The sequence below is a fragment of the Leptinotarsa decemlineata genome, unplaced genomic scaffold, assembly GCF_025532065.1.
Source record: "Leptinotarsa decemlineata unplaced genomic scaffold, Ldec_3_MD MMD2_tig00002082_RagTag_RagTag, whole genome shotgun sequence".
Classification (NCBI taxonomy): domain Eukaryota; kingdom Metazoa; phylum Arthropoda; class Insecta; order Coleoptera; family Chrysomelidae; genus Leptinotarsa; species Leptinotarsa decemlineata.
In genome coordinates this window covers 8,928,006-8,951,201 of record NW_027412573.1, presented here as the reverse complement: position 1 = coordinate 8,951,201, position 23,196 = coordinate 8,928,006, and the positions used below count along the sequence as shown (strand labels likewise).

The 23,196-nt window shown below is 37.6% G+C and overlaps 1 protein-coding gene across 1 annotated transcript in view; it reads right to left on the bottom strand.

Moving 5' to 3' along the window:
* Positions 1 to 23,196, bottom strand: part of LOC111504545 (uncharacterized) — an 89,555-nt gene that overhangs the window by 51,400 nt on the left and 14,959 nt on the right. The window contains exons 2-5 of the mRNA XM_023159119.2: positions 13,790 to 13,898; positions 13,591 to 13,731; positions 4,353 to 4,427; positions 4,115 to 4,231 (exon numbers count right to left, since the gene is read on the bottom strand). Coding sequence (XP_023014887.2) covers positions 4,115 to 4,231; positions 4,353 to 4,427; positions 13,591 to 13,731; positions 13,790 to 13,898 — 442 coding nt within the window. The remainder of the gene's footprint in view (positions 1 to 4,114; positions 4,232 to 4,352; positions 4,428 to 13,590; positions 13,732 to 13,789; positions 13,899 to 23,196) is intronic.

Sequence of the window (23,196 nt, the reverse complement as noted above, 5' to 3'; positions counted from 1 at the left end):
CAGGAGTACGCATTCTCATGGATATCTTTTATTCACGCCGGTATCCAGGCCGGGTGGTTCGAATCACCACGTAAAGGGGACCGTGCATGTGCAAAAAAAACCAAAAGGTCTCCCGAAGACGAGGCGAACTTTTAAAAAATGTAGTTTTTCATGTACAAAAAATGTGAGAAAAACTAGAGGGTGGCAGCATTGCTTTGAACCAGCTGCCAACCCCCCCGAAAGCTCATGTCAACTGTTGACAGGATAAATTTGGCGAAATGCGCCCGAGAGGGAAGCAACGGCCTTACAAAGAGAGAGAGAAAGAGATTTTCTTATTAGTCAGTGGACTATGCTTGAAGATTGGCAGTAAACAAATCTAAAGAAATGAACTTTAAACGTTCAAGCCAGTCTCGGATATACCTACACAGGTATACAGTAGTTGTTTTCTGATAGTCGTCAGTCCATTCAACCTACTGTGTAGGTATATCTGAGACTTTAGAGAGAGAGAGAGAGATGGACACGCTAATACTACTACCCTCTACTAGTAAAAATACGAGTGAACACGGAGCTACTCAGTCAGCGGCCTGGATCTTAGCAAAGTTGTTGAGGACTGAGAACGAAAAAGCGATCTTCTAGTTGTACTGAGCGTATTTTTGACGATGAAATCAAGCGGTATATTTCGAGAGAACACTTTGGCTGGAAGTTTCTCTAGAATAGAGCCAACTTCTCTCTTAGATGTTTCAAGGTAGCTTGTGATGTTTGCCTGTACTCAGACATTGTTTTTTTTATAAAAACAGCATTACTACTACTACCAATATTTTTCCCACGAACGATGGAAAGAAATTGTCAAGTTTCGAGGTCTGTTCTTTGCATCTGCGCAACCAGAACGATCTTTTTTGGATCGGATCGTCACGTGTGACGAAAAGTGGATCCTCTACAACAACAGGAGATGTCCAGGAACAGTGGTTGGACACCGATGAGCAACCCAGGCACATCCCAAAGGTGAAAACCCACCAGATATAGACCACGGTTACTGAATGGTGGTTAGCGGCTGGTGTGATTCACTATAACTGTCTGCAACCGGGCCAAAACATCACATCAGAGTTGTGCTAAGGACGCTAAATGCCCAAAACAGAACGATGGGGGGGTCGTCAAGAAGGTTTTCACAGCAGCGGCAGTTGAATGGGCTATCATGTCGTTTCAGCCCTTCAAATCTCCTGAAGAAAATGGTATATTTCCAACTCTTTTTCAAAACGGACTGGAAATAATTTTATATTGTATACATTGTACAAAGCTAGTCTGGCGTTGAACTATATTGGCAGCAAGGGTGGTATGTATACCAAAAGTGGGTCGGAAAAACCCACACCCTAAATCAGTACGACCAATCAGCCTTACATCCTTCCTGTTGAAAGGACTTGAGAGAATACTGAACGAACACATCAGGAGGGTGGCATTATATGCTTCCCCCCTGAATAACCACTAGTATGCTTATCAAACTGGCAAATCGACAGATTTAGCTTTGAACAACCTTATACAGGAAATTTCCCAATCCCTTGACAACAAAGAGATTGCAATTGCTGTATTTCTCGATATCTACCTAAATCTATAGAATCATCTCTGGCTAGGAAAGGTATAGAATCGAACATAACTGGCTGGATCTATGCCATACTAGTAAACAGGACTGCAACTACGACCATTAGGTTCAGGATAACAGAGGCTGCCCTCACAAGGTGGGGTACTATCTCCCCTTCCGTGCTCGCTCCTGATGGATAGTCTGCTTGATGCCCTCGACAGAAGAAAAGTAGATCTGCAAGCTTATGCAGATGACCTTGTCATCTTAGCAAGATTCACGTCGGAAAGGGTAGCTTGTAATATCCTCCAAAGCATGATGGACATTGTTCACAGTTGGTGTTTGAGAGAGCAGATGTATGTCAATCCCAGCAAAACTGTGATAATTCCCTTCACCAAGAGGAGAAAATTGGACGATCTAACGTCACTTTCCCTCAATGGTGAGGTCTTTTCATTTGGAACGGAGGTGACATAATCTTGGCAATGTCCAGAATGAAAAACTCACCTGGATGTAAAACTTGGGGTTCAGGTCCCAAACAAATCCAGTGGATTTATGTGATGATTGTCAGACCAATGATCACTTATGATGCAATTGCCTGTTGACCGAAAGCTTTACAGAAAACGGCCTAGGCGAAGCTCTCTGGCTTACAGAGACAGGCTTGTCTGATCATCAGTGGTGCCATCAATATCACACCGTCAGCGGCCATCGTGATCCTTCTAGATCTACCTCCTCTCCACATTTTTCTGGAGAGAGGGGCTATACACTTGTGTACATTGCCAATTGCACAAATCATTTTAATGCAGAGTGCAACAGACTATTAGTTGACACTGGAAGTCCCAGCATTCTGGAAATGACCTCTGACTTTATGCCTCCAAGTGTCAACTACGAACTGCATTATAAAGTACTGTTCCCGAGTAGAAAGGACTGGATCCTTCGGGATGAAAAAATATTGATAGCAGATGTTTGTTGGTTCACAGATGGATCAAAAACACCTTCTGGTTATGGTGCAGGTGTTTTCAGTCGCAGACCCAGGACAGAGACATCAACCTGTCTAGTAACCTTTGCAACAGTATTTCAAGCGGAAATTTACGCTATTGAATTGTATGCAGAGAGATTGGAAGTCAATAAAAATATTCTCGGACAGTCAAGCGGCGTTGAAAGCTCTTGCCTTCTACCGAGCAACGTCTAAATTGGTAGCAAACTGCCAAAAACGACTCTCCTCGATAGGAAGACGTAACAGATTGTATCTGGTCTGGAATCCTGGTCACACTGGCCTGGAAGGCAATGAGGCTGCTGACTCTCTTGCAAAGGAGGGTGCTGCAAGCAGTTTCATCGAACCAGAACCTGTCATTGGCATCACTTTAGGCTTTGCCAAATAAAGATTGAACAACTGGATTGCAAGAATATTTATGGACTTCGGGCAGACTCTTCCAGGATTGGCTCACCCCAAGCCGTTTATTCACCCTTCGCAGATTGATACTAAACAGTGTGTGTCCCCTCTGTTTGGAAAATGATGAAACAGCAAAGCACATACTTTGTGCCTGACCCGCTGGGGACCGAATCAGGTTTTTAGAGTTCTGCAGAGCCGTACTCTTAGCATCTGACCTGAGAGACCACTCAGTATACAAACTAATCGGCTTCGTTAAGAAGCTGGGTTTATTTGGTGGAGTGTGAATAGGTGTGAGCCACAATAAACCCTTGCGGGTTGCAGTAGAGGTTCGAATAGATCCACACACTTTGGACCTAACCTAACCTATTGTGAGAAAATCGACGAAATGCACCGTCAGCAGCAGCCGGTACGGGTGAACAGAAGAGCTCCGATCCTGCTCCACAACAACGCCCGTCTGCACGTTTCACAAATCACCGTCCGAAAATTGAACGAACTGTGCGCGTCGAAGCTCTGCCTCACCCACCATATTCCCTAGACCTCTCGCCAACCGACTACCATCTTTTCAAGCACTTCGATAACAAGGACCATGCAAAAACAGCCTTCGTCGACTTTATCGAAACCAGAGCAGGCAATTTTTATGCTGACGGAATTAATCTAACTGTGTTACGTTGGCAAAAGTGCACTGGTTCAATTGAAGCTTATTTCGATTATATTGAATAAGTATTTACTGAAATATTATAAAAAACTGTTGAAACAACCAAATATTTTTACGTTTACTTCACCTGCTTTTAGGAAAACGCGTTTCTGTACTTTACTTCTTACTTCTGTACTGTACTTTCAGTAGTACCACAATATTTGTGATTCTAGAACCACCAAACCACATTTCTTGTTACTTTTGGAACACATCTTGAATTAAAAAACAAATAGTTCCAATGACACATGATAATTTGTGTGACGAATCGCATGCAATTTGTTGGCGAATAACCTTAGACAATCAAACTGCACGGCCATCAGCATAATAAGTAAAAAACATTACCATTTACAATTAACGCAATTGACTATCTGCTTTATAGCAATCAACAGCTAGCTTACTTCATTAAGTAACACGCTCCCGTTCAAATCGTTTTACGGCGCTGAGAATCCGTCACTGAAATGTTAATTAAAGTATCACTCACCTCTCGCTCCAAGCTATCTTTCTCGTTCTTTATTTTCGTCATACGATGAACGACCTCCTGGCGAGCTCTTTCTAGTTTCCTTCGGTTGTATTCCGATTCTTTGGCTTGTTCTTGAAGCTAAAAGTTTGAAATATATTACAGACAATGTTTCCTATACCATGGAATACGAAAAAAAAACTGCAAACAGACAGACATTCGGAATCAAATATTGAAGTTATACACTGAATTTTATACTCACGAAAATTAAAGCTTGGGCCTTTTCCTTTTCTATCAGCTGCGTTTGTTCCTGGCATTTTTTCTTTTCAGCTTTCAACTACGGAAAAAATCGAAATTAATTTCAGAAAAATCAACATTTTGTTTCGAACATATATTTTCTCAAAAGCTAGAAAATATCAACTTTTGAAGAAGCGATATTTTTATTTTCACCCAATAATTGAAAGGTGTTATGAAGTAAGTCAAAGGGTTGCCTTTTATGTATATACATACACCCACTAGATGGCAATGCTAAAATTCGACTTTTATTAAGAATAATCACCTTCATTTCTCATATAAATTGTACACTTCATATTTGTGACAATGAGCTAATAAACATGAGTAAATGGCGAAATTCATTTCATTTGGAGACCTCCACTGAAATGTTCTTCCACACCAAAAAGGCTGCCCTAACTTTATCAACGTTCAGAGACTATTTGGAAAATGGCAGAGACTTTTCCTTAGAATAGAAATCACTCGTGAAGGTTTTCGTTGGATGATTAACGATTTCAAAAAAGAACAGACAAGAACGTATAGAACCCAACTGTTTTCAATGAAGTACCATCAGAAAAGATCGTTTACAATATATTTGCATAGTTTTGCAATGTTTCTGCGTCCGTCAATGCTGATTTATGTAAAATCGTAATTTCAAAAAACATCCATCCAGTGAGCAAGATGATTGAAGAAGAACGACATGTGACACCATAAAATAGAAGCGTTCCACATCACAATCGATTTTGTTGGTCATTAATGTGTGAAAAGGATGGTTCCACATGGATTCCCATACAATTTGCCCATAACTCAAAAAAATGTGTGTGTAAAAATGTCCAAAAACTTCAACTTGGAGACTAACAAATTCATTTACAACGCATTGTTATAGGTGTCGAAACGTAGATGACTCGTATAAACCGGAAAGTAAGCAACAATCTATCATTTGTGTATTTCGAGATGAATAGATTCCTATAAAAATTGATCATTAACGAAATATTTCCAAGAAAATGATCTACTCAAAGTATTATATCATCGGACAGGTAGCCTGCAAGATCACCCGACTTAACCCCTTTATACTTCTTTAAGAAACTCGCGAGCTGTCGGAGACAGAAACGAGAATGTGGATATGCAGCTAATTTAAAGGAAATGCCGGAATATAAATTACTTCAGGTCTTGAAAAACGAGGTTCGGTAGTACACGCCTCGTTAATTATTTATATCTCTAGCAAAAATTCGGAAAAATGAATGTGCTCATGAAAAGGCACGTTTTGACATATCGAGATTTTTTTTCAACTTCCAGTTTTTCCGAAAATCATATCAACGTTTGATTTTCAAATGAATCACCCTGTAGGTCGTTTCGCGGTATTTTGAATGGCATTGACCAATTGTTGAAGCGTTAATACTCTGAATAGCTTGTCTTAGTCATAGTTCTAGGTCCTCGCGGGTTGTTAGGGATGTTGCGTAGACAATTTTATTCAAAATTCTGAAGGGGTTAAGTCGGGTGATTTTGCTGGCCACCTGACAGAATGAACCAACTAGGAAATATCATTGTATCGAGAATCAACTAGGAAATATCGATGTATCAAATATCAACTAGGAAGTATCATTGTATCCACAATATTATGTAGATTTCAAAAATATAATAACACAAAGCGTGTTCCAATTGGAAATCAAGAAAAACCAGAAGTTGAAAAAATCCTCCCATCGCGTCAAAAAGTGGACAAATTCATTATTTCAAATTTTATAAAAATAGCTGAAGAAATAAAGAAAAAAATGGTGTGTACCATAAGCCTGTGTTACACGGTGTTTTCACTTATATCTTTTCTCCTAGAAAGTTTGATATATTAAAATGTAGTACTTATTTTTGGGGTATAACTATTTTGCAGGTCTGCAGGTCAGCAAATTGTTCTCAGTAGACATTGCTCTCGTAATCTTGTAGGACAGAAATTCTTGCAGGTCGGGTCTGCCAGACACAAATCTCGACCAGGTTAATCCTTTTTGGACAGAAAAGTTTTCCAACCCACACCCAAAAGTTTCACAATTCCTAAAAAATTGGAAATACATTTTGCAGGTCGGCGGAAATTCTTGCAGGTCGAGTCCCCCAGACATAAATTCCGACTTGATCATTTTCGACAAAAAAAAATTACAATCCCCACCCTTTGAGTATGGAAGAATTCCACATTTTTCATTAAATTGAAAATAAACCTTGCAGGTTGGTTGAGTATTATATGGTTTCCTACAATACCTGCCCAAACATTAACCATTTGAGGGTATTGCATGTGGTTTTTTCTCATCCAGTGAGGATTTTCCGTTGACCAGGTGCGGAAATTTTGCTGACTAGCATAACCGTTAAGAAACAAAGTACACTCATCAGAAAACATAACGTCTTCTAATTGGATGATATTGTTATCCAACATGTCCATCATTAGCTCACAAAAATTAGTTCTTCTATCAAAATCGTCTTCCATGAGCTCCTGAGTAGATATCATTTTATAGGGATGCATTTTATTTTTTTTTAATATGTTTACTATCAATGAATTATGGCTAACATTGAATGGATGCCTGTCTACTAGATTTATGTGGCTTTTCCTCAAACTCAAGCATCACATCTGTGAAATACTGATTGTTTCTAATAAGGGCATCATTGACAACTCTCTATATCACTTCCTTGATGTACTTTATTTATTAATAATGTATAACAATAGTGATTGTATACAATAGGTGCACACCATCGTGATGGCTGATTGACAACTGGATTCGCTGCCGTGTTGCCGCTTCTACTGAATACATGACATGCCCCTTTTCATAAAAAATAAAAAAATGAAAGCAAAATTCTAATTATCCCATAAAAGTATGTCTATAAAATTTATAAATAAAATTAGATCATAAATGGATGAATATCTACCCATATACACACATGAATTTATATCTACACATATCACAATTAAGAGTTGTTGAAGCAGTCTTATCAAATATGATGAAAAAATGTGTGGCAAAAAAAAGAAAAGAAAAAAAAAATTCACAAGATTAATCTATCAGGAGCTCTAACTATTCGACCACTTCTAGTTGTGATTTCACTTTGATTAGTGGACTCAGTATTATGGATGTCAATTTCACATTTCGGTTCGGAAACTTCTTCATTGTTCATGATAATTTGTTGAGGATTTTCAGTAGGAGATGTCGATTTTCGTAATGGTCTAAGGTGTTGCCTATTTCGACGATAATGAGCATTATCAACCTCAACATTATAATCATTGGGGCCCGTTTTATTCAAAATAGTTCCCTGTTTCCATTTCCGACATTTTTCTTGAACTAATACTGGCTGATTGTACTGAAAATCGTTGAGTTTTTTGGTGCCAATATCATAGTAAGTCTTTTGGCTTTCTTGAAGACACTTTAGTTTCTCCAGCCAGGGTAGTAAATGGCCTCCTCTGCTCGTTTTTTACAGGCAACTACATCCTGATGAGATTGATGCATCAAGTTCAAAAACTCTTGTCTGAGGCTACGTGGAATGATAAGTCGCTTTTTATAAAAAAGCACATCTTTGTGTGAAAAAATATCATCTTTGATATCCCAGTACTTTTTTATTTCACACTGAACATTAGCTTTGTGTTTTGGCCACCTGTTCAAGACATAATATTTAACTTTTTGGAGTTCAGGATCATCATTTATTGCTTCTTGTAATCTTTTTTGATTCTCTGGTCTGGTTGCTATTACAGAAAATACCTTCAAATTTGTTTCTAGATAGTCTGTATTTATAGTTTCTGAGGTTGGGTCACGACTCAATGTATCAGGAATTTGCATATTTTTTCCTTGAACAAACGTTAGTGTGAATCTGTATTGCAGTAGTTTCATAGCAAGTCTTTGAATTCGCGGTGTCATGTCATCGAAAGGTTTTTTTAGAAGTCCTAGTAGTGGTCTATGATCGCTTTCAATTTTAAATCCACTCAAGCCAAATAAATAGTATCTGAATCGCTCACAACCAAAAACAATGGCCAAGAGCTCTTTTTCGATATGATTGTATCGTTGCTGAGATGGAGTCAACGAAATACTTGCGAACTCGATAGGCCGATTAACTTGACTAATGAAAGCACCGAGACCGTATGGTCCAGCATCAACGGAAAATACTACATCTTTCGAAGGATCAAAATACGATAACGTTGTTGCATTAGAAATCAATTGTTTTAAACGAATGAAACATTTTTGTTCGTTCAAAGTCCAGACCCACTCATTTTTGTCACTCAAGAGTTTTCTTAATGTATTTGTTTCATCTGAGAGATTAGGAATAAATTTTGAAAGGATATATCAAATTGGGGGTTCTACCTGTCATTCGACGGAGGTTGAAGGTAGGGGTAGCATTTTTGAGTCAATAATTTTTTGATAACGACCCCGTGAATGTGTGATTGTCTATTTATATTTTTTCTGTATTGCGTCTAGATACTAGTACTCCTTATAGAATGTTGAGAGGAGGCTCCCCCTTTATATACGCCACTGTCGAGTAGAGTGGTTAATGACTTGATTGAAAGAACAAAAACATCTAGGTGTATAAAATCGTTCACGAAGCAAGAAAATAAAACGCCTCCTGAATTGTATTGAAGAGCAAACGTTTGTAAACAACAAAAAACAAAACCCGAGGGCGTTTTCATGACGAACCTTTCTGTTACGTGAGAGTATTTTTTATAAATTGATACGCAGGAGAATTTCAAGGCTAACCGGCTGAATATTTCATCTTAAAAGGTAACAATTATCTGATTTGAATAATTTTCATGCGGCCGTAAACATTTCGGTTCGATGATTAATGATGATGATGATTTGATGTCATTGCCTTTTGTTCCGGTTCCTTATATAGGTACTTGCACGGACTATGAGCACGCATTAAATGCAATAAATAATCGAAATAGATATCTTCGGAAGTGATCACATTCTGGCATTGGTTTTTTTTTCCTGTTCCTCTTACTATTGATAGATTTTCCTATTGAGATAATTCAACAGAGGTTTTTTTTCTACGTTCTACGGATGCTATTCAATGTGCCACTTCTATCATCGCTTTCATACGTTCAAAACGAAAGATTTCTCACGCAGTGAGAAATATCCGCCTTTACAGTAAGAAATAATTTCTAACTGTTATCACGATAACCCAAGTCAGTCATGAATTGTTACATGTCAGATTGATATGACACGTTCTCCATGGTGACAACGCTAGCCGGCGATTCGCGTGCAATATCCAAGTAGCCCATTGTCGGCGTTTCCATAACAACAAAACCGAAGCACTGCACTGATTGTTAAAGTATAAACAGTTCAGATTTATTAAATATTGAATATAATGGAATACGAATATTTAGAGTTGGAAAATACACCTCCAGAAATTGTTCAGGAAATCGCTTACAGAAACTTTATGGACTGGAAAATGAAAGCCAAGGTAAATTATTGTTCCGAAAATACATTGTTAGTTTATTTTGAAGAGTTGTCAAGAAGATTGAAATCATCAACATTATGGTATCAGTACTCGATGCTGAGGAGTACCTTAATTATTGAAAACTGTGTTGATATATCAAAATACGTAAAACTACGTGCATTTTTAAAATGCAAATCTGAAAAATATGCTCCAAAACAGTCAAAAACATTAACTGAAGAAATTCAACAATTTTTAAGAGATTTACCTGATGAAAAGTATTTGCTGATAAAGGTATGAATTGAAAATTTTTAAATTGTTATCGAAAAATGAATGCTTGTTTTTGATTTTAGGCTGCTTTAGCTATTGGCCTTACAGGGGCATGCCATTATGATGAATTTCGAAAATTAAAAATTGATGACATGAAAGATCTCAATTCGACACTTTCAATAAAATTACCTGATACTAAAACCAAGGTTCCTAGAAATTATTATTATTAGATTTTTATAAAAATGATTCTGCTTTTTTATCAGTAGTCGTAATCTCTACATAAAATGTGGTCAGCTGGAAGTAGAAAATAATGTAAACAATGATTGTTACTATTCTTCACTATCTCAAAAATCGTGAGGAAGTGATTGGATAGCTTGATATTGAGGATAGTAATCTCATTATCCTCCATTTTTTGTTGTTCTCGCGTAAAAACATTTAGAAATTGCTCATTCAATTTGATTGTTTCATACATTTTTGTTACAACAATAACAATCTCTCCTTGGGCTGAGGCCATGGGAACTAGTTTAATATATCTAGAGCAGATCAATGGAATCTTGTCGAATACATATATTTTCTTGGTGCTTTATCTCAGGATCAATTTGAAGGAAGTGAACATAGATGAAATTTTTGAGATTTTTTTATTGACAATGTAGTAGTTTTTTACCAGTAGATCAAGTAAGTTATTTTCAATTTTTCAGGTCTTATTATTTATAAAAAACTACATAAAATAGTTTTTTTTAATTTCAACGAAAATTAAAATAATCAGGTAATGAACTATAAACTATCAAAAAAAACTAACAATTTTGAAAAGGCAAAGTAATTTCTACAAAAAAATGGTCATATTTGAAAGTCTAGTAAAAATTATGGAAATGAAGTAAAAATGACAATTTTTTGTTTTTCGTTGTGATATTTGTATAAAAACCAGAGTTTGATATCTAATTTAATTTTTGAGCTATTACATTAACATAAACAACTCACTAGTTTTAAATTCTCCCCAGAAACTCAAAACCAGCTATTTTATTCATTGTATCACAAATAGTGCAAAACAACTGCAATTTATTGAATTTTAATGAAATCAATTGTATTCTTAAAATAAACCGGAATAACTGTCAAAAATGAAAATACAGTCATATATTGTAAAACAGTCTATATCCAATGCTCAACATAAAATTTAATTACGGATTATATGAAGAAACATTAATCTAGTTGGAAATTTAGACAATTAAATCAACATAACGTTTCTAATCAGTGAAATTTCACAATGAATATACTTATTTACAATATTCCTATCACTTATGTTTATATATGTTACCGTTTACCTAAATATTTGCCATTTGATATTTTTGTGTAATTCTTTTTTTGATTGAATTGAATCATTTTTTATTTTACATATGCAATGTCAGTTATCATTATTTGTGAAATATCTTTTGTCCCTCTGTTAGTGTTACTTGATCTGTTCGTTTAATTTAATAAATGCCAACTAATATAAGTGTTTGATTAGCGACTAGTTGAAAAGAAAACTCATAAACAGCATGAATTGTTCGTCAATCCTCTATTCAAAATTAGTAACAAAAATGAGGGTATAACTATTTTTCAGTTCAGCAAATTGTTCTCAGTAGACATTGCTCTCGTAATCTTGTAGGAGGGCAGAAATTCTTGCAGGTCGGGTCCCCCAGACATAAATCTCTACCAGGTTGATCATTTTCAACAGAAAAAATTTCGAACCACCACCTAAAAATTTCACAATTCTCAAAAAATGGGAAATAAATGTTGCAGGTCGGCGGAAAGTCTTGCAGTTCGGGTCTCTCAAACATGAATCTCGAGTAGGTAAATCATTTTCGGCAAAAAAATTCCGACCCACCCTTTAGTATGGAAAAATTCCCCATTCCTCATTAAATTGAAAATAAACCTTGCTATCGGCAGAAAATTCTTGCAGATCGGGTCTGCCAGACATAAATCTCGATCAGGTTAATCATTTTCGACAAATTTCTGCCAACCTGCAAGGTTTATTTTCAATTTAATGAAGAATGTGGAATTCTTCCATACTCAAAGGGTGGGGGTTGTAATTTTTTTTTGTCGAAAATGATCAAGTCGAAATTTATGTCTGAGGGACTCGACCTGCAAGAGTTTCCGCCGACAGGTGGGCAGGTATTGTAGGAAACCATATAATTAGTCCCTTTTTCATTGAGGGCAAAGTCATTCAAAGTTTAGCAAATTTATATCCTGACCCAGAAAAACCCCCAACTTCCAGTGGATACGATATGGTTTCAGCAGGATGGAGCACCACCACATTACCAAGTTAATGTCCGGCAATGCCTCGATACAACATTTCCCAATCGGTGTATAGGGAGGCGAGGATCGATTGAATGGCCAGCGCGATCACCTGATCTTTCATCATTAGATTTGAATGACTTGAAAGAACGAATAACGCTTGTGATTAGGTGGGTCACTCCTGATATGTTAAATAATGTTAGAAGAATGTTTTCAGAAATTTTGGGCATGAAACGAGTAGCAGCGAAATAGGCCGGAAACTAGATGAAACCATCTAGAATTTATGATTCCGACTTGCCTTAGGTCTGACCCGCCTTTAGCTGAACCACGAATGCAATGTTGAACTCGACAGTTTTCAAAGAACAATGTCGAATAAGTCAGCATGGACATCATCATCTAGGAATCTAGGGGATCGACGGAAAATTTAACCTTGTTCAAGGTAAAAAAAGGTTCTCCACGGCGGTGTGTGACTGCAATTTTCACTGAAAGGCAACTATAAGAAACCATAGTCCAAAAACTAGCACCACTGATGAGATATATATGGCAGGTTGAAACAGCGCTCTCTGGTGATAAATCACGAATTGTTTCTGTTTTAAAACATCAGGAAGTTCTAAAACTTATCAAATGTTTCGATGTGACTACGGAGTTCAAATAATATTCTTAGTTGATCATATCACTATATGATCTGTACAGATCAGTTGGTGTTCCAAGGTCACGGAATCATATTGATATTCTAGAATCTACATTATGTATGACTGAATAACGAATAATTATCAAAGAAAATGTATATTTAAAAAAGTCTTCATACTTTGACAGTCTCTGGACCTACTTGGCCTCCTATTCATGTAATGGTACCTCCAGAAGTATTGTTGTAATGGGTGTCAAAACAAAGATGGGGGAAGGTGCAATAAGCCCATGAGACTGCAATGTTTTCCAGAGACTGTACAAATAAGGTGCTTTTTTAACGAAATGTACTCGTATAGTGCAAATATATCAATTTCTTAGTATATCCTGGACCTGCGAAGTGCTGTGTATGACAACTTCCATTCGCACATAATCTCTTTATTTTTCATGGTAACCAACGATTCGCTACTAAAATTGAATCCTTACTGTAAGATAGTTAGTTTTCTGCCCCTCGTATATCACGGCGAGTGTCGAGTCATGAGAAGGGGTCATGGTAAAACGGGGAGTTTGAATGTATAGAATATATTTGGTATTGGCAGAAAACGTGTGTTTTCCGATTCCTTTCTCGATCAGATTTCTGAGTATTGAGGGAATAAACGAGAAGACATCACACTTACCTTATCGCATTGTTCCTCCAGAAAAAGGACCCTTTCAAATTGTACGAAAACTTCGTCTTCCTTCTCCCTCAGCAGACATTCCTTCGATTCCAATTTCTTGGTCAGTTGATCCCTCTGTTTAATCAAATCGTCCCGTTCGGTCTGTAAACAGCACATATAATTAGTTGACGTTATTAACAATTTAAAGATATGACGTCACCTTGACCTCGTGGTATTTCTCTTCCAAGTAGTAGGCGATGTTTCTCGCTTCTTCGTACTTTTGGGAAAGATGTAAATATTTGTCGTAGTGTTTCTTGAATAACACGAATCTGAAAAAGAAAGTCGAAATTGTAAATGCAAGCAACTATTAGTTTTGAGAATTTTGATGAAGAAATAACTAACAACTTTCTTCTATTTCAATATAAAAATACTGTTTTTGAGGTCGATGTAAATCATGATAAAAATAAAAAAATCTACGATTACTCTTTCATTTGTCTCTGTGTCAGTTCCTATCAATACATATAGATATGTTCTAACTTGTAAATAATATACTATTCAATGAGCGAAAAATGTGATCATTGGTCGTAAGAATGAAGTTTGTCGTAAATAATTCAATGGCGATTCCATACGAGGCCTATGATTCATGGGCGAAATATTTCAAAACAAAATTCATTTGTGAGAATTAGAGAAATAGTATCAACTTCAAGACGCAACCTAAAAAATCATACAATGCATTTCTTTAATGTCCCCCCTTTTATTTGGGATAAAGAAATTAATGAATGAATATTTTATTTTGAAGTGAAATTGACAAATAAAACTTTCAAGATGGCGACCATGCGCCATCCATGGAAAAAAATTAAATGGAAAGGGGGGTCTTGTGACACATCATTTTGAAGTCCTGACGAATACTTCACAACCCTAGAATATGAAGTTAATATCTTCACCTACTACAAAATGGCGGAACATTTAAAAATTTCCTGAAGACAAACACATTATTATCGATATTTCTAGAAATATTCCTTTTTATCTGCCATATGACAATTCCAATAACCCAATAAGGTTTGTTAAGTTATTTTTTGTTTATAAAAAAAATGTCAGTACGACAATGAACATCATTGTTCAGTTAGAATATTCTCGTTTAGTTTTCGGTTTTACTAGTAGAAAGGTACCACATCAACAATCTCTAAAATGGTCAATTCTCGTCCATTGGAAGAAAAAATTGAGAGATTTTTATTTATGGTGCGACGCGTAACTTTCCCGAGACCGAAAGAATTTTCAATGAACGTTTTCCGAATCGTCCTATCTGTAGAAAACATTTGAGGAAACTTATATCTAAATTCACAACTATCGTTAGTGTACATAACATAAATATAATTTAAAAAAGTAAAAAACACGTTTTTAAAGAACATCGAACTAAAAAGTTGAATATTTTTTTAAATAGGCTCAAAACAATAACGAAGGAAAAATACTAGTATTATAATACTTTTAAAGCGTGTTTTTTAGTCTTTTCAAATTATATTTATTTTATCTAAACTTTGGGATCAGTCAGCCGTATATTGTTTAGAAAAATGGCCAATGATATATTCCGATTCCGAAGAGGGAGCCTGAAGCTACCAAGCCCAAGGCAGCAGGCGTGCAAATGAGGGTTACAAATACGGCAGCGGGCGCGCGTGTTAATAAAAAAAATACTTTTTTCAAATGAAAAGTAAGTAAAGTGAGTTCGAATTATATCAAGGAGGTTACGGACAGCGCCATCTGCCCGCGAATAGATCAAGCAATAATGTCGATAATTCTGTCAAATACAGATCCCGAGCTTGAGAGTTACAAACAAACTGACAAACAAACAAACATACAGGTGAAGCTAATAAAAGCGTGTTAAAAAGCATCTATGTTATTCACTGACAAATAATTGGAAAATTCAATGAAAAAATAAATCGACTTGGGCCCTTTGATTGAACCCAGGACCACTTACTGTAGAGCTAGGCGCAAATTTGAGCCGTTTGGTGTGTCGCCCGGAAACGAGGTGGCGCGACTAGCGTGACTCGCATGACACAGTGGTTGAGACACCGTTTTTCGTGCCAATTTTTCGCGTGTCGCCAAAGTCTTTGTATTACTGCACCACACTGCGTTTTTCAGGTTTTCTTTTTCTTTGTTTATTTTTTAAATTGAAAGTTATGGTTAAGGAAAAGTTAATTGAGGACGTGAGGGTACACAAAGTTGTATAATCCCAGCAATCTTTGTTATCATAAATTGTCCACATGTTTCCCTTTCCAAGATAATATTCTTGTTGGGTGATTTTACTTTATTATCAACGACCAAACAATAAAGTAAAAGTTCGTCTTCAGCATCAATGTCGGATTCTGAGTCCGTTTTTCAACTCGGTCGGACATAGCGGTACAATTGTCACTCCGAAACAGCGTTCAATTTGCGGATCATCCACGCCACACCTGCGTCTCGTGCAGGTCGTCTCACACGCCCTCAATTTGCGCCTAGCTTAAGAAGAAACATAATGTAACGAATCTGAAGTGCGAGCAGCGGCAAGATGGTAATGTTCGAGCCCAAAATACACGATGAGAAAATTGGACTCGCACTGGAGAAGACCCTGTTGCGTGTCGATAAAGTTGTGCCAGTCAGGGTCATGAATGTTAACTACTTTCCCATGACCTTGAAGAAATGAACAATGCTGGGGCACTGTTCGTCCATTTCCTCGGTGATACGGAGTGTACGCAGTTCGGTTAGCCAAGCCAACAACTTGCTTAAAGAGTTGAAGAAGTTGATTGACATTTCCTCCAAGGACATACCACCAACCCACCGATCAAAACTGAGGGAGTTAGTCAAGAAGTACCAGAAAATCTTTGACATTGGGGAAGGAAAGGCGGCAGAACGAATGTGTTTCAGCATAGAATCGACACTGGGAATGCCCGACCAATCCGGCAATCAGCTAGAAGACTCCCTCTTGCCAACAGAGAAGAGGCAGACAAGATAGTCAGCGATATGGGAAAAGAAGGAGTCATCGAACCTTCTGACAGCCCCTGGTCTTCCCCAGTCGTGTTAGTAAAGAAGAAGGACGGCTCGACAAGGTTCTGCGTGGATTATCGCCAACTAAATCACGTGATGAAGAAAGACAGCTACCCTCTTCCAAGAATCGACGACACCCTAGACACGCTAGCCGGCTCCATAATTTTCTCGACTTTGGATTTGAAGAGTGGATATTGGCAAGTTGAATTGGCCCCAGAAGATCGAGAAAAGACTGCTTTCACCATCGGCTCAGGATTGTAGCAGTTTACGGTTATGCCATTCGGGCTTGGTAATGCTCTTCGAGAGATTGATGGAGACGGTTCTCAAGGTGCTCTCATGGAAGACGTGTCTAGTGTATCTCGACGATATAAGGTTCGTTCCAACCAGCGTCAGAAACAGTTTCTGACAGTCAGGATTCTGCGCAGTAATGTGATTGCGTTCCAACGTGAGTTTCCAACCATTAGTAAACTAACAGTTTTCTGTTCCATCCAAGATTCAAACCTGTTCGAAATCTATCAGAATGGTTTGAGGATTATCTTCTAACCATCAATCTGACGCATGCGAATTCCGTATTACTGTTTCTATTTTATGTTCATGCAACTTACAAACAACATAACCTGCAAAAATTGTTATAAAATAAATTATGTTTTTGCTGGCGCAGGAAAAATTGGGAATTCTTAAAGTGAACCTATAATATGAACATCTTTAATTACACAAATTAATTATTGCGGTGACCTCCCAGTTCCATGTTGATAAGTAAATAGAATACAGATATAAAATACTGCAACCTTCTTTTACTCTCCAGAAATACACTTGATTAGATTTATTTTTCAAGAATTGAAGGGGTTATATTTTTGGTAGTGACATTCGTTGTGGAATGTTTGAAATACAAACTGAGTAGAGAAAAGTATCTTCTGTATAATTCAGTGTTCATATAGAAGTATTTGTTTCGAAAGAATTTTTTTTTCTTTCGTAATCTACACATTCAAATTGATTACTTCCTTCCTTTCTTTGGAAGATTTCCTCATCCCTTTTTTTGTATTGAGATGGAGTAGTAGAAAGCCAAAAACTTTCTTTCCCAAATAATTTTGGAAGGTTATGTTGAAATTCCATGCCAAACTTCAGTTGAACTATCATCTGTTCCAATCAGAAATTTCAAATTAATCAGAAACCAATATTTACCAGACATGCGCGTTGTCAACGATTTACAAACAGTTGGAAATCTGTTTGTAACTCAAGGTTGGAACGAACCTATAATCGGGGTCGGAAAATCATTCGACGATCACTTGAAAAATCTGGAGGAGGTGTTCATGCGTCTGAGGAGTTCTGGATTGAAACTTAGTCCCAAGAAATGCCATCTGTTCCAGAAAGAAGTCCGTTACCTTGACCACGTTGTCTCTGGGGAAGGAGTGGCGGTAGACGAACAAAAGATCAAAGCAGTTAAGGATTGGGCCATTCCAAAAGACATACATGAGCTTCGGAGCTTCCTTGGTTTATGCACCTACTACCGCAGGTATGTGCTGGGGTTTGCCAACATTGCCAAACAATTGACCCGACTCACAGAAGGGCAGATCCAGTTCAAGTGGTCTGAGGAATGCCAAGACTCATTCAAGAAGTTGAAATGAGCTTTGATCAACGCTCCTGTTTTGAGCTATCCCCTACCTGACTGAACGTTCATTTTAGATACGGACGCCAGCAACGTCGGATTCGGGCAGTCCTTTCTCAGATTCAGGATGGACAGGAGAAAGTTATTGGCTACTTCAGCGAAACGCTCAGTAAACCAGAGCGCAATTATTGTGTCACCAGGCGAGAGCTGTTGGCCGTTGTCAAAGGTGTAGAACATTTCTACAAATACGTGTATGGAAGAAGATTTCTGTTGAGAACGGACCATGCATCTCTCAAATGGCTTCTGCAGATCAAAAATTCCGAGGGCCAAGTAGCACGCTGAATTGAGAGACTTCAAGAATTTGACTTCGAAATAGAACATCGAGCTGGGACTAACCATAAGAACGCAGATGCCCTGTCACGGAGACCATGCCCCGATGACTGCTCACATTGCCGACGAGCAGAGGGGAAGGAAGCAGCTATTTGTAGAACTAGAGCTGTGGAAGACAACTGGGATCAAGGACGACCAAGAGAAAGACCCAGATCTTGGTTTAGTCATCGGATGGAAGAAAAGTAATCGAAGACCATCGTAGCAGGAGGTAGTAGGTTATTCGCCAGCGGTTAAATCCTACTGGGCACAATGGAACTCTCTCACCTTTGAAAACGGGGTTCTGAAGCGGGTGTTGGAGTCTGAAGACGGTGGAGAACAAAGGCGCCAGACACTGGTACCCAGAAGCAGACGACGAGGGGTGCTCAAAGAAATCCATGATGTAGTCACTGGAGGACATCTGGCAGTAACGAAGACCCTCCAGAAAGTAAGACAACGGTTTTACTGGGTTAATTGTCAAGCCGACGTCAAGGACTGGTGCAGAAAGTATGCTGTATGCGCTGCCAGTCACTGACCTAGGATACGACCGAAAGCTCCAATGCGCCAGTATAACGTGGGTAGCCATCGATATCGCCTGCCCGTTCCCAGAGTCCGACCATGGGAACAAATACATCCTAGTAGCCATGGACTACTTCAGCAAGTGGGCAGAAGCCTATGCCCTGCCCAACCAGGAAACCTTTAGCGTCACTGACGTCCTGGTAAAGGAATGGATATGTCGATTCGGTGTCCCATTGGAGCTGCATTTGGACCAGGGCAGAAATTTTGAGTTCAACCTGTTTCAAGAAATAAGTAAACTGTTGGACATTCGAAAGACCAGAACCACAGCCTTACATCCACAATCCGATGGAATGGCGGAACGAATGAATAAGACCATGAACCGCCACTTGTCCAAGGTATTCTCTGACCATCAAAGAGACTGGGAACAATACCTCCACTTGTTCCTGCTGGCTTATCGTTCGGCAGTGCACGAGTCAACTGGCCAAACCCCTGCCAGTATTATAATGGGCCGAGAGCTGCGGCTTCCTTGCAACCTGAAATTTGGGACGCCGCCGCCAGAACAAGACACTGCGGGAGAAGACTATGTCAGCAAGCTTCGGCAGAGAAAGAACATACTTCAAATTTATGTTATATTTGTTAGTTTCTTTTTTTCACATATGTTCATATACTTTGTATATGAATACTATGTGAGATTGTATTTATAAAGATGTACCTTTTTTATGACTTACCTTAGCACAAGTTTCACTTCTCAAGGTTATTATTAGTTTATAGAAGTTTGTTTATTATTTCCGATTAGAAAATGTCATGAATAAAATTATATTAACTGTCATAAATTAACTCATGTGTAATTGGCCTCGAGGAAGTGAGTTATGAATCTGTTCAACTGTGATTAGTTTGAAGGTGTGAGTCATGGGTCATTTTTATTACTCACAAGGAACGGTCACATATTTGATGCTTTTTTTAGTAGTCATAGTAAAAAATTTTCAAGTATAATACACAGACATGAGACAGGATTTGCCCGACAAAAAGAAAATCTGTTTTTTTTGTTGACCGGTTGTCGCCCACTTAGGAAAAACAACACTCAGAAATCGAAATAGGGCGAACTAAGAATTGACGATGCCTTACCTTTCACCTTACGATTTTTAGGACAGATTCAACGGTTACACAGTGAAAGTAGATTTGTCCGGCCGTTGGGCTCGAACCAACGTTCGACATAACAAACAATTTAAAAAGTAGAACGAACCACTCAGATAACCAACTGGCTATCGTATAGTTTTTCGCAAAGTGATAAATGTGTAAAAAATGTAACAAAGGAATAAAAGATCCAGTAGATATACTGAAAAATCACTGGCAAGTATACAAATATAGAACTAGTGGTACAATCTCATCTGGCCTTGAAAGTAATTGTCACTCCCAGCATGGAAATATCCAAAATCTGGATATTCTTTTGATGAAGAAGCAAAAAGTGGGCAAGTGAAAAGTGCAATTATTTGAAATTCATTTGTTGTACGAACTTGTTAAGACCAGCTGAAATCAGTCACTCCACCAAAAATGTTGGAGTGGTCATACCATGGAAGGTCTGAAAAAACCTGTTAGTAAAGGGTAACTACTGATCATAATACGTGTGGGTGGTGAAAATACGTTTATGCCTAATGTTTACATTAGAAGAAAATCACATTGTACTGCAGGTGATTATCATGACGAGATGAATTTTATAATTTTGAGAAATGTGTGCCGGAACAGTTGATCCCGAATTTGACGTTAAGAAGCGTTGTGGTGATCGACAATGCATCATGTCCTAATAAACAAATCGACAAAATGCCAAAGATATCGACCAAAAAAGCCGAACCTGAATTATATGCTCTCATAAACAACTATATTCAAGCGGTATGACAGATCAATTCTTTCCAGCAGCAAATCATAACGTTGCACGATTACCGCCACATCACTCGGATTTCAATCCAATTGAGTTGGTTTGGGCTCGACTGAAAGATGAATTACGTGGCAAATAAAGATGTTATATGAACTTCAAGGAAGTCACAAAGAGCAATGGAAATCTCGTTGTGAACGAGCAAAGAATTTTGAGCACGATTTCATGTCAAATTAACCCATGACAGACAGTATCGTGGATTCGTAAATTTGAACGGATATTTTCGCTCGCCGATTATGGCATTTGCATGATTTTTCAAGAAGTTCGAGACATTTCCATTACATCAAAGTCACAAAGCCACCGATGTATGATATAGCGGAAAAAAAGAATGCACACAATTAGTGAATAAGATCATTTATTAAAAAAGTAGGGAGCATTCAAAGCAAATAAAAGAACAAGTGGAGCACTGAAAATTAAAGTCAGATCAGTCAGTATTCTCACTTTTCCACATATTTTTGTTGTTATTTTTAAATTTGAGATGATTATAGTCATTGTTATTTTGAACGTGATGACACCCACATTTGCGATATGATGATATTTCTACACCTGCATATAGAGCATTGCCAACAAATGATACACTAATAAGCGGAGTGGATCGCATTAAATTTCTGCTAACATACAATTACACCGTCTGATATGACCACGATTTAATTACATATAGTTAAAACAGTTCTGCGTCGGTAATTTTTGAATAATGCTGGCTATCTGAGAATGCACATTACCTGCAGATTTTTGCAGATTTCCCTCATAACTATGTATTAGAGGTAGTTATTGAAAATGCAATGACCTTCCAAGGCTCGTTCCTTCAATTAATTCAACTGAGGTTGTGCCGGTAGGAATTCCAATGACAATAGATTGAAAATCATGTAAATAAACTGTATACTAACGATTGCAATAGTGTGTATCATCTTATTACCAATCTCAATTCTAGAACACTCGAGAATTTGTTTTCTCAAATGTTTTCTTTGAAAAAACTATATGCCATTGTTCAGTCAGGAAAAGTACAAGCCGAATCATATTTTTGAATCCTGAGCACGACTTTACGCAAAAACATGAGATTTTTTTGTTTTCTGGTAATCAGATGATGCACAGGACTAACGGAAGGCGATTTTTTTCTAATTTTTGAGTATGTTATATTACAAAAAAGATAAAATGAAAAATTGACGACTTTCAAGGATTGTATACTATTCTTTTATGAGTCATAAATCGATCAATTTCTACTATGTTCAAATGACAAGGTAAATTTTCATTTTTCTCAAAAAATATTTATTTATTGACCAATTTGTATTTTGTCCACTTTAAAGTAGTATCTCATTGATTCGGTTTGTATCTTCTCAATTGTCACAAAACGCCGTCTTTTCACGAGAATTCAAATCTTGGATATAGAAAAAAATCACAAAGAGTCAAATCTGGTGAATTCGGTGGCTGAGGCATAATTACGGTTTTGTTTTGGCCAAAAAATTACGAAAAAGCAATGACGAGTAAGCAAGTGCATTATCCTGATGCAAAAGCCATGAATTGTTTTTCCACAATACCGGACGTTTCCTCCGTATTGTTTCTCGCAAGAGGCGTATAACTTCAAGATAATTGACAGTACGGTCATGTGAAAAGAACTCCTAATGCACCGCGCCACGGTAATCAAAGAAAACAGTGAGCAAAACCTTGACACTTAATAAGAACTTCGCGTGTTTTTTTGGTCTTGGTAATTCTGGGCTCTTCCATTGGATTAGACTTTGGTTTCGATGTCATAACCATATAGCCATGATTCGTCACCAGTTAAGACCCTTTCAAGCTTAAGCAAATCTGGATCGCCGTTGACACCATTCAACGATGTCAAAATTTAGCAACTCTGGAACAAACTTCACTGCCACACGTTTCATTTCTAAAAAAATGAGGCAACCGATATGCCGACATCCTCAGCAACTTCTCTAATAGTGGTTCGACAATTCTCCTAACAATTTTATTCACTTTCTCAACATTTCATTGGTTGTTAGGGAGTCCGAGGCAAGCCTCGTCCTTCTCATCTTCTTGACCTTTTGTGAAAAACTTGTACTAATTGTTAACATTTTTCTGACTCAGAGTACAATCACCGTATGCCACTGTCATTATTTCAAGTGTTTTTGAGCACTTAACCATTCTTCACACAAAATTCGATGCAAATTTTTTGATCCATTCTTTTGGAAAGCAG